General features: G+C 39.1%; 1 protein-coding gene across 1 annotated transcript in view; it reads left to right on the forward strand.

Annotated features, from left to right (window-relative positions):
- Window positions 1-784: 784 nt before the first annotated feature.
- LOC142641534 (callose synthase 7-like) overlaps window positions 785-12,007 on the forward strand; it is a 66,393-nt gene continuing 55,170 nt past the window's right edge. Inside the window, exons 1-6 of the mRNA XM_075815971.1 lie at window positions 785-1,203; window positions 1,877-1,977; window positions 2,596-2,708; window positions 2,825-2,912; window positions 3,021-3,131; window positions 3,241-3,402. Coding sequence (XP_075672086.1) covers window positions 1,011-1,203; window positions 1,877-1,977; window positions 2,596-2,708; window positions 2,825-2,912; window positions 3,021-3,131; window positions 3,241-3,402 — 768 coding nt within the window. The 5' untranslated portion in view covers window positions 785-1,010. The remainder of the gene's footprint in view (window positions 1,204-1,876; window positions 1,978-2,595; window positions 2,709-2,824; window positions 2,913-3,020; window positions 3,132-3,240; window positions 3,403-12,007) is intronic.

The following is a 12,007-nucleotide window of genomic DNA, read 5'->3' on the forward strand; positions in this document are numbered from 1 at the left end:
ACAAACTCAAACAACTCAACAAACTCAAAAAACACACAGATACAAAAACACACCCACGATGCTTTGGTCGGCGGAGCTGCAGATCGGAGCTGGGATCGGCGTGGATCTGGGGATCGGAGATCGGAGCTGGGATCGGTGGTCGGAGATCGCGGCTGGGCTCGGCGGTGCGAGGATCGGAGATCGCGGCTGGGCTCGGCGTGGATCGGCGATCGAGGCTGGGCTCGGCGTGGATCGAAGATCGCGGCTGGGCTCGGCGTGGATCGGAGATCGGTGCTGTAGATCGGAGATCGGCGTGGGTTGGAGGTAGACAGATGGGTAGAGAGAGAGAGTGAGTGAAAGAGAAATGAAGAGAAGGAGAGAGAGAGAGAGACATGAATCAGAAATGATGAAGAGAAGAAATGAAGAGAGAGAGAGAGAGAGAGAGAGAGAGAAATTACCAAAAAAATAAATAAACGCGCGCGGTTGGCGATATATAATTAAAAAAAGTCAAAAAATTATTATTTAATTAATAGAGATGATGGGATAAATGAACTGATGTGGGTGATTTGTAAAAATGAATGTGTAAAATTTTAAAAGGAGATTTTTTGTGTAAAATAGATGAGATTTTTACACGAGCTGATGTGGTTACTCTAAAATGTTTAAAAAATAATGCTAAATGCAAAAAAAAAAAAAAAAAAAAATCCGAAAAGCAGGCCTAGATGTTCCCGCCACTTTCCAGCTGAATAAGAAGCGAAAAGCTTCACCACTTTGAAGACATATCTCCTCTCTTTAGTTCCTTTCTTCCATCGAGAGAAATCCCTTGCCCCATCCCTTTTCCAAAGTATCAATCTCTTGCTCAAATCTACAAAACTAAAAAGAAGGCAATATGAGCAGTCTCTTCACTCCCACTCTCCTCAACTCTCACTCTCACTCTCACTCTCACTCAAACCCAAACACAAACACCAAAAAACAAGACAAGAAGAAAAGTGAAATTAGAGCAAAATTCACTGAGATTGGTACCGTACGGAAGAATGGCGAGCACCAGCGGGGGCCGTCAGCCGACGAAGTTACCTCCTCGGATTCGGAAGCGCACGGTGGACCAACGGAAGGATGACGAGAGCGTCATCGACAGCGAGCTCGTGCCCTCGTCCCTCTCCTCCATCACTCCCATTCTCCGCGTCGCCAACGAGATCGAGAATGAAAATCCCAGAGTCGCTTATCTCTGTAATTATGCCTCACTCTTCCACTTCTTTTTATGTGCTACAGACTTATGTCCTATTCTACTCTGCTATATACATGTTTAATTAAAACCTTTATTTAGACAGACCTTTTTTTTTTTGTTTTTTCTTACAAAATGAACAAAATTGTAATTAAATTTGATAATTGTTTATGACAAAATGGAATACCAGACGAGAAATGCGTTAGAGGTTGTAATTCTGAACATTTAAAAAAGAAGAAGAACATTTTGACAAATATATTAAGGTATCAAACATTCCGGGTCCCAGCACGTGGGATTTTAAATGGGGACAAGGATTGAGCTTATGACCTCTTGCTCCTGTTCTGATGTTATGTTAAATTATTGATTCTCCCAAGAGGTTAAACTAATAATAATAATAATAATAATAATAATATTTTATTATTAGACTAAAATATTGCAACTTTTTAGAAAATCATAAATTTATCCTCTTCATGGAGTCATGGACATTGATAGGAATTCCCTAATTTAGCATATTCATACAAGCACATAATCAGTTTCTTTTGCAATAAGGATGGCAAAAACTTAAACCCTGCATTAAAGAAACATGGTGTTTGACATGTTAGCCAATGATGCTTCTCATGCTATGTACAAAAAGATATTATTAGTTGTTTTTGACCCTTTTATGTTTTGTTCAATTAGGTCGCAAGCATGCATTAGATAAGGCACGTGTGATGGATCCAAATTCAACTGGACGTGGTGTTCGCCAATTCAAGACTTCTTTGTCACAGAGACTTGGGGTGGTAGTTAATTTTTAACAGATTCTTTTCTTTCCTTTACTGATAAAAGAAGAAATTGATTGGAGGATGGTCTGGTTTATATCTCCTTTTGACTTAGATGAGTGTTATTAAATTGTCAGTTTGAGACTGTGACTATATAGAAAATGACATTTTGCTGTTTTATTCATCTCAAGGATTCTATGGTTCATTTTTCTATTTTCCCTCATCTTATTTTAAGTCCTGCATTAAATCTCTGTGCTCTACAACCACCTTAGCTTTAGTCTATGATGCCACTGATCTAATAGCAAGAGGATGTTGTGGTGAAGGGTCTTGGCACAAGCTCTTCACCATTATATTATGCAATAAAATTTGGAAATAAATTTTCAGCTGCTTTGTTGTTATTATAGTTCATCTGAGCATCTCATTTCATGTTTGTCCATATCTCTCTTGCATATTATATCATGTTGGAAGTTGGAACTCCTTGTGTTTGTTGTGTTCATGCTTTCAGCTGGAAACCATATCTGATCTAATTTACACCATCAACTTTTATGAAAAGGTCAAATGTGCAATTTTTAGGATTAAAATTGAAAATAAAAATAGAGCTTGAATGTCATTCTTAATACTTTAAAATTTCTTTTGCAGGAAGAAGACAAAGCAAAGTACACCCTTTCAACAGACGACCCAACAGAGATTCAGTTGTATTACCAGAAATTCTATGAGGAGAACATCAGAGAAAGAGAACATAAAAAATTACCGTGAGGCTTGACTTTGAAGTTTGAACTGTTGACATGCGTAAAGTTTGTTAAGCACATTACTCAGTGCATTTTATTATTTATTTATTTATTTTTTTTCTTTTTTTTAACTGATGAAGGGAGGAAATGGCAAAGATTTTTCAGATTGAAACAGTATTGTATGAGGTGCTGAAGGCAGTTGTACCTTCTGGGAAAGTTGATGATAAGGTTTTGTTTGTTTTCTTTTTGGTTTCCAGCTGGCAGGAATTCTTTTAATACCCATTTGGTGTGTAAAAGACCGGAAGTGTTGATGTTCAATTGATTTTGTCATTACAGATAGAAAGATTTGCCAGAGATGTCCTGCGGAGAAATGAACAATATGTACACTATAACATTCTTCCACTGAATGCAGTTGAGGTGAAACCAGCAATTATGGAGCTTCCTAAGGTTGTTAAATGAATCTTATATGATCTTGGTTATTTTTTTGTGCTCATCAAATGTTTTTTAATTAATCCATTTGGTTATTGTTCTTCCTTCTTTTTAAATAATGATATAGATCAAGGCAGCGGTTGATGCTCTACGTAATGTGGTCAATCTTCCAATGCCTAAAATCCACTCAACACCCGGTGTTGCTGGTGACAGTTCCGCAATGCCTATGGGGAGGGTTAGATCTATCAATGATATACTTGATTGGCTTTCATCCATTTTTGGATTTCAGGTAAACTATGTCTTAAATTTCTCCTTTTAAATCTTATTTCAATTCTGCCTTTTGCTTAGGCTACCGCTTCACCAAATTTAAGTTGCTAATTGGCATTGAAATCCTGGTTTTTGGGTACCCCTTAATGAAGCCGCAGTTTATACCACTAGGCACAACTTACTTGCGTTGAGTTTTTTTTTGGTCACTATTAAAGGGCAGAGCCAGGGGTTTCTGGGGAAACCCCTCGTACAAAAGAAAAGCTCATCTCTTGTTATAGTTGCACATTTGCCTTCCTCTTCCAAAAGAAAAGGGCCTGCTTTTTGCTTTTCAAGGGACAAAATTCTCATTTGGTGGATTTTCTATCAGAGGGAAAGTCTGTATTGAGAGCCCCATATTCATAATCCACCCCCCTTTCCCCACCAAAAAAGAAAAAAGAAAAAGCCAACGGCTCTCCACTTTTGTGTGTAATGGAGTCTAGAATTTATCCCTCCCACCAATTAGGATAACTAGTTCTATTGTAATTCTTTATGTTTTGAGGACCAGCCCACATTGAAAATTAAATAAAGCAAACATACAGACAACCTAATGAAAGATTTTGCAGTTCTATTTTTTATTTTTTTTAGTTACACTTCTCTAATTTGTAATGGTGCATCACTTCAAAAAAAGTTTAAAACAAAATAGTACATGGCATAGGTGAACTGTCAATTGTCTTCATATCTCTCTCTTGTTTTTAAAATTATTTTCATATTCTGCAACACCCTTTTTAGAGCATTTTGTTATACATAGATTTTTATAATTGCAGACAAGAGTCATGGTAGAAAGTAGAAAGATTGGGCATACTAAAATTTCTTAAAAGATACCAAATCATGAATAAAATTTCTTGGAACTTTTCAGATATATTGTCAAACTTTTAATGCTAGTACGTTTATTTATTTTCTTAATTTACTCTTAATTAATCAAATAGTTACATTGGATTAACCTCTTAGGGTGTAGCCTAGTGGTTGGAGACTCGGAATGAGCTCTAAACCCATACATCATGGGTTTGATCCCCACTAGGAGTTCTTCTGGATTACCTAATACATAGTTCTGGCGGTTTAGGTTGTGTGTCTGTGGTTTATATGATATTTTTGTTCATATTTTAATTTACATTACGTATAAAAAATAACTTTTGAGTGTATATTTACCCCTTATATGGAAATTTATTTTTTGTTTTAATTTTTCTTTATTTTTTTACTTATATTAATTTACATTTACATTTTCAAATTCAATTTTGTTTTCAACTTTGTTCTTTAATCTTGTCTCTTAGCTTCCTCACTGTCACTGTCACTATCATTATTGTTATTATTTGAAAACTAATAAAGCTATTAGTGAGGGTTAATTCAGCAATTGTGTGGTGAAAGATTTAAACAGTCTGCTTCTCTTGTTGATCCTCTTAAAAAGTATCAATTGCTTGTCAAGAAAAGACTTTAATGTTATGAGTAACCTATGGGGCTTATGTAATTTTTCCTACTAATAAAAACTACTCAATTACCTCCTACATAGTATCAGAGTGCCAATGTAAGCCATCAGACCTCTGTCATGCATAGTCAACTACCGCCGACTTCTGAAACCCACAATCCAATTGTTTTTGACCCATGGTGCATAGTTGACTTCTTGAACCCCAAAAACCTACAATTTGACCATTGTTGACCTTAACGAGCTTAGTTGACTATTGGTCAATCAGCTATAACTTGTAACCAAACCTCGCTGACCCATAACCATTGCCAACTGTCACCAAGTATTATCACACCTATTGTGACCAAATCCAACTTGGGTAGTCTCGTCTTTCAGCTTGATCTTGTCATTGCTTGACTAAAACGATGCTGACTTGAGCTTTTGTTGTAGTCTTGCTTGTCCCTTGTCGCTGATAAGATTCTGTTATTGCCAATTGTCTAGCTTCAGTCTCATTGTCACCATGAATGTCATCGCTAGTTCTAGTGCTAAAGCTGAATATTAGGTCATGCCTCATACTTCTTACAAGATGTTATGGGTTCACTCTCTTCTTCATGACTTGGGCATTGATGTTCCTACTCCTACGCTGATGTTCTCTGACAATCAAACTGCTATTTTTACTGCTAATAATCTTGTTTTCCATGAGCAAATAAGATATATTGAAGTTGACTGTAACTTTGTTTAAGGTTTATTGATGAGGCACCAAATTGTCACTCTATATGTTTGCTCAGATCAAGTGGGTTACATTCTCACAAAGCCGTTAGTTTTTTTTTGATGGGCACAAAGCCATTAGTTCGTGCCTCCTTTCCACGACTTACTTCCAAGTTCAGAATGTTTGTTGTGTATGCTCTAGCTTGAGTGGGAGTGTTAGAGTTACTCTTGTACTTTTTATATTAGCTTGTTATTGTTTTCTATTAGTGTAATAGTATTCTTGTTATCTTGTCATATCATTTTAATACATATAAATATCTGCTAAGGGGAGGGACTCATTGATCAAGCCCTAAACCATTTTTTCTATTCTCTATCTGTGTCTGTTTCTTTCTCTCTTCTTCTCCCCTCTCTGCTCTTAACCTGAATATTTCATATTTTACAACTCAATTGCTACCCTAATGATTTTATAGGAGCCTAGGTAGCTAATATGTTTACCAAAACTTTGTGTAAGCCTTATTTGGATTTGTTATGTGATAAGTTGGGATTGTAAGATATATACATATCCCAGTTTGAGGGGGAAAATAGTAATATTATTGTAATCACCCACACACACACACACACACACACACACACACACACACACATATATAAATAATATCTATGTTGTGTTTGGTAATTAACTTTGAATTCTTAAATCACACTTCCTGAGACAACATGAAATAATCAGGATGTGAATCTTACTCGAAGCGTTTTGCAAACTAGAAAAAAAATAACATTGCTGTTCTCTAATTTCCTTTTGGATAGTTAGTTTAAATTCTCATTGGAACATATGGAGGAAACTAGGAACTAAATAATGTTTGTGCTTGTACCTTTTTCCTATTACATGGGTTCAGCACGTTGTTTCCTATAACAATTACATATTAGTGTATTAGATATATAGAATATGGGGATGAACCTCAGATTAGTCACAAACGAGGCCTGGCTACCTCGAATAAGCCATAGATTATGTTCTTTCCCCAGTTTGTTATTGTGCTAGTTGTGTTTTGCGGTCTTTTTTGATTCTGTTAAGGGAAGTTCTACATTTGTTTCCATTGAATCAAAAACTTTTGAGTTTGCAACTGAGGAAGGGGGTTTGTTTTCTTATTAATTATTTATGAAAAAGGTCGGAATTCCTTACGTTCTGTTTGTATGGGTAAGGAGAGTGCTAAGAGAATTTTGTTTCATGTTGAGGAGTTGACATCTAAGCAAAATCCGGGTCAGTTTGCGAGAACGGTTAGGGAGGGAGATAGAATTCTTATTCTTCAGTTGGGGTCCAATGCCCATGGCACTTTTTTGTTGTTCTCTAAATTAGATAAAGGCTGCCAAAGGGGATTCATTGTCATACTGGAAGAGATATTGGGGAGCGGCTGGAGAGGTTTTGGAATCCATTTGAGAAAGACAATCCATCCGATTAAATATAATATCGGTGTTAAGCATACGCCCCCATAAAACTAGTGGTGGTGAAGGAGAAATTAGAGCAGAAGTCTAGAGGTTTTGGAAATAAAGGAAAGGAGATAATTTCAGGTTTTCAAAATTTGAAACCGAATATTTCATGTGGAGATAATTTTGGGATTGACAAGGATCATGTTGGGGCGGATATCACATCGGTCATCAATGGTGTTGTGAATAAAAGTTCTAATGCAACACTGACCTTGGATATTTCCTTGCGTGTGGAACGTGGGAATTAGGGTTGTCCATGGGTCAGTCCGGGTCAGGTTTGTGCCCAACCCGGAACCAACCCAATCACTTCGGGTTTTCCATGCCTAAACCCGCTGCCGACCGGTGAACGGAGTCTGTTCGGGTGGTTGGATTTTCATCGGGTACGGATCGGTCTCGATCAGTTTCGGATTGTGAGAAACTCTGCCGGATTTTTCCCTATCTCGCCTGATCTCTTCGAGTTCAAGCCAGATCTCCTCAGATCGAACAGAAAATCAACGCTATCTCGCCGATCTCTTCGAGTTCACGCCAGATTTCCTTAGATCAGACAGAAAATCAGCGCTATCTCGCTTGATCTCTTCGAGTTCACGCCGGATCTCCTCAAATTGGATTAAAAATTAGCGTTTTCTAGTCAGTATACGGTCGGGTCGGTTGAAAATCAGTTTCTCAGCCTCAAATTGCCAACCGACCCGTCGTTTTCATGTGCAAGGGGCAGAGACCTGCCGCCGACCCGTCACCAGCGTCGGATAGGCCGATTCTCGAGTCGGAGCGGACGGTTTGGGCGGGTGGGTCGGTTTTCAGTTCTATTTGGACACCCCTAGTGGGAATGAAGGGAAGTGGAATGTGCTATTTTCTAAGATTAATGAGGTGGGCCCAGTTGAGAGAATAAGACACACAACTTTAAAGCTGTGTTGACTAATGGAAGAGAGCCAAGGCCTGATTTTGGGCCAAAATGAGCAATTAGCCATAGTTGCTGAAGAATATAATTAGTAGGCATTGGTTTGAAAGTAAATATAATTCTAACATCTCAAGTTTAAGAGAGTCGATTTTGGGGGCCAAAATCGAGTCTCAAAGACTCGATTTTCATGGTCGGATCAAGTCTGATGTGACAATTTTTCCACGTGGACTCCACCTGGAAATCGAGTATCTGACACTCGATTTATAACTTTCACTTGTTTTTTCTTATTTTCCTTCTCCTTTTTTCTGAGTTTCATTTTCTCTGTGCATCTGTTCATCTGCTTTCGGCACAAGCTCTGGCCCATCGCCGCTGACCTAGCAGCGCGACCCAGGCAGCGCGACCCCAGGCCGCGAGACCCAGGTCGCGATTTCTGGGATTTTTTTTTTTTTTTTCGAGAGGGTCTTGAAATTTTTTTGGTTTGTAAATTGAGTCTCTAAGACTCGATTTTCAGGTGGTTACCACGTGGATAAAATGCCATATCAGACGTGATAGACCATGAAAATCGAGTCTTTGAGACTCGATTTTGGCCCCCAAAATAGACTCTCTTAGACTCGAGATGTTAGAATTATATTTACTTTCGAACCAATGCCTACTAATTATATTCTTCAACAACTATGACTAATTGCCCATTTTGGCCCTGATTCTGCGTGGAAGCCCAAAGCCCAAGCTGGGCCTCAAAAAGCTATGTTTCATAAGTCTAATTTACAACATATCAGTACAAAATCCACTCTCACTAAATCGGTTGAAACCCAGCCAAGTGTCTTGGTCTCTAACGATACGGTGATACGGTTACATCTTCAAAAGTGCTCTCCTCTCTCGCTTGCAAGTCGAGTGTGGCTTCATCTCAACCGAGTGTCTCGGGTTGTCACGGTTCGGGGATCGGGTCTTCGCTTCTCGCTTGTGATAACACTGCAATAGCTGGCACTTCTCTTTTCTTGCCTAATCAGGTGGTTCTTGGGTCTAGGTCGTTGGTGTCTCCTCCTTTCACTGCATGTGACACAGCTATTGGGCTTTCTCTGGTGCTCTCAAGCAAGCTGCCAGATCAGCCGCCACTCTACACACAAAAGGTGGGTATTAGCAATCCGATGAGTGACGTGGTAGGAATGGGGTTGGAAGAGGGGAATATTGAGACTAATTTGGTCGTGTCATCTCAGCATGCAAAGGGATCGGAGAAAACGAAACCGATTGTCACCGAAGCGCCACACAATTTTGGTCCTAGAATCAGTGATTATGTTGGAGATTTGAGCAAAACATGGGGTAATTCCAAAGATTGGATGCTTGAACTTCGGGATAGAAGGAAAATAGTTGTTCCGCTTTCCGCATATCGTTCTCCTAAGTCTGTGTCGGATCAGCCTGCATAGGAGGGTGTAGTTAATCCAGGTCTGGCTTCTCTTATTAATGAGGGACATTATTAGCTGGGCTTCTGAGTGTTGTGGTGTTGTGGGCTCTGTTGCCTCTGAGATAGGGTCGGAGGGTGAGGCTTGGGACTTTGATGAGAGGTTGTTCAATTGGGAACGTTTGGGTGAACTGTTAGTAGTGGCACCTTTGGTGATGGATAATTCAGTGGTTACGGAGATTCCTCCAGTTGAGGATATAGGGTGTATGGTGGAATGTAGATAACACCAAGTTGTCACAATGGTAACTTATAGAATTAAAGCTTTCCAGAAATATGTTGGGACCTCTCTAGAGGGTTTCGAAGAACAAGTTACAGGTTTGCTCTTAGCTTTAGAAGCTCGAAGAAAAAAGTGGATGCTTGATATAGCTTCTCAGAGAAAGATGGTTAAGGCTGGGCACAGAGGGCATCGTGAATTAAAGAGTTTAAAGAGTTAGTGCATCAATGAAAGGAGCAGGAGTGCTAGTAGGGATCGGGCTGTTGTAGTTCATCAATGAATTCGAGAATTGTTTCATGGAATGTGAGAGGGTTGAATGAGTAGGATGGGCTGTTGTAGTGCATCAATGAATTTGAGAATTGTTTCATGGAATGTGAGACGGTTGAATGAGTAGGATAAGCGGCTATGGGTTAGAAATTTGATCCGAAATTAGGAAGCAGATATTGTTTGTCTGCAAAAAACTAAGTTGGAGTTAGTTAATAGAGGTGTCATTTGTAGTTTGTGGGGAGGCCAACACGTGGATTGGCTCTACTTAGGCTTTGTGGGTGATTCAAGTGGGGTGTTATTGATGTGGGAAAATAGGGTTGTGGATAAGGTGGAGGAAGCGGTGGGTCGTTTCTCAGTCTCTTGTAAATTCAAAAATGTGGCGGATCATTTTGTTTGGGCATCCACTGGTGTTTATGGACCCCATTGTGATAGAGATAGAAGTTTCTTATGGGAGGAGTTATCTGGCTTATGTAGTTGGTGGGACATGCCTTGGTGTGTGAGAGGTGATTTTAATGTGGTGCAGTTTCCTTTTGAATGTTCTGGTTCTGCAAATTTCACTACAACTATGCATTGATTTTTAGCTTTTATTTCAGAGCAAAGCCTTATTGATCTAGCTCTGGTTAGGGGGAATTTCACTTGGTCTAATTCTAGAGAGGTTGCTTCCAGATCTAGATTGGACAGGTTTCTTTTGTCAGCAAATTGGGAGGAGAAATTTCCATTTGTTTGTCAATGTGGACTTTCTAGGTCGCTATCGGATCATTTTCCAATCCCACTTGAGGGTGGGAATTTCCAAGGAGGCAAAAAACCTTTTAGGTTTGAGAACATGTGGTTAAAGGATGAGGGTTTTGTGGAAAGCGTGTGTCCATGGTGGGAGTCCTTTCATTTCCATGGAACTCCTAGTTATACTTTGGCAAACAAGCTGAAGATGTTGAAATTGGATTTGAAGAGATGGAATGTGGAGGAGTTCAATAATGTAGGACTTAGGGTGCAGAATTTGTGGAAGGATTTTAATGTGTTGGAAGTTATCGAGGATGATAGTGTTCTTACAGCGGAGGAAAGTATGGAAAAGGAACGTATTTGTGGAGAGTTAGAAAAAACAACTTTGGTGGAAGAAATCTGCTGGAGGCAAAAATCTAGGACTCTCTTTCTTAAAGAGGGAGATAGGAACACAATTTTTCATCGTATTGCAAATTCCCACAGAAGATGTAATACTATCAATAGGCTTATGGTGGATGGGGAGTTATCTATGGATCAGGGGATCATTGAGGGGTGTATTACTCATTTCTATAGGCAGTGATGCTCGGAGAATGAGGTCCACAGACCTCTTTTGGATGAGGTTGTTTTTTCTAGAATTTCTAAGGAAGATGCTATTTGGTTGGATAGACCTTTTGATGAGGATGAAGTATTTGGAGTGGTCCATGATTTCAATGGTGATAAAGCGCCAGGTCCAGATGGTTTTACAATGACATTTTTTCAGTCTTATTGGAGCGTGGTGAAAACAGATATTATGATTGTGTTTCATAATTTTCATGGCTATGCTGCATTTGAAAAGAGTCTTAATGATACTTTTCTTGCACTCATTCCTAAGAAAAATGATGCTGTGGATGTCAAGGACTTTCGACCTATTAGTTTGGTGGGAGGGTTGTACAAGATTATTGCTAAGGTGTTAGCCAATCGTAGGATGACACATGGTCTTATTTTAGATTCCCAGAATGCCTTTGTGAAAGGTCGACAAATTTTAGATTTTGTCCTTATTGCTTCTAAGTGTTTAGACAGTAGATTGAAGGCAAGGGTTCTGGGGGTGTTGTGCAAACTGGATATTGAGAAAGCGTATGACCATCTGAATTGGGAGTTTCTCATGTTTTTGTTACAGCGGTGTGGATTTTCTGAAAAGTGGAGAAGGTGGATTAGGTGTTGTATATCAAATGTTAAATTCTCCATTTTGATCAATGGTTCCCCATTTGATTTTTTTGGGAGTTCTAGAGGACTTCGACAAGGTGATCTTTTATTCCATTTTCTCTTTGATATTGTCATGGAGGCCTTGAGTGGTATGTTGTATGCAGCTATTGCAGCAGGACAGTTTTCAATCTTTACAGTTGGGAATGCAACTAGTTCCTTGATGACGGTGTCTCATTTGTTGTTTGCGGATGATATGTGATGCTGTCATCAATCA

Source organism: Castanea sativa, chromosome 6 (assembly GCF_040712315.1).
Source record: "Castanea sativa cultivar Marrone di Chiusa Pesio chromosome 6, ASM4071231v1".
NCBI lineage: Eukaryota > Viridiplantae > Streptophyta > Magnoliopsida > Fagales > Fagaceae > Castanea > Castanea sativa.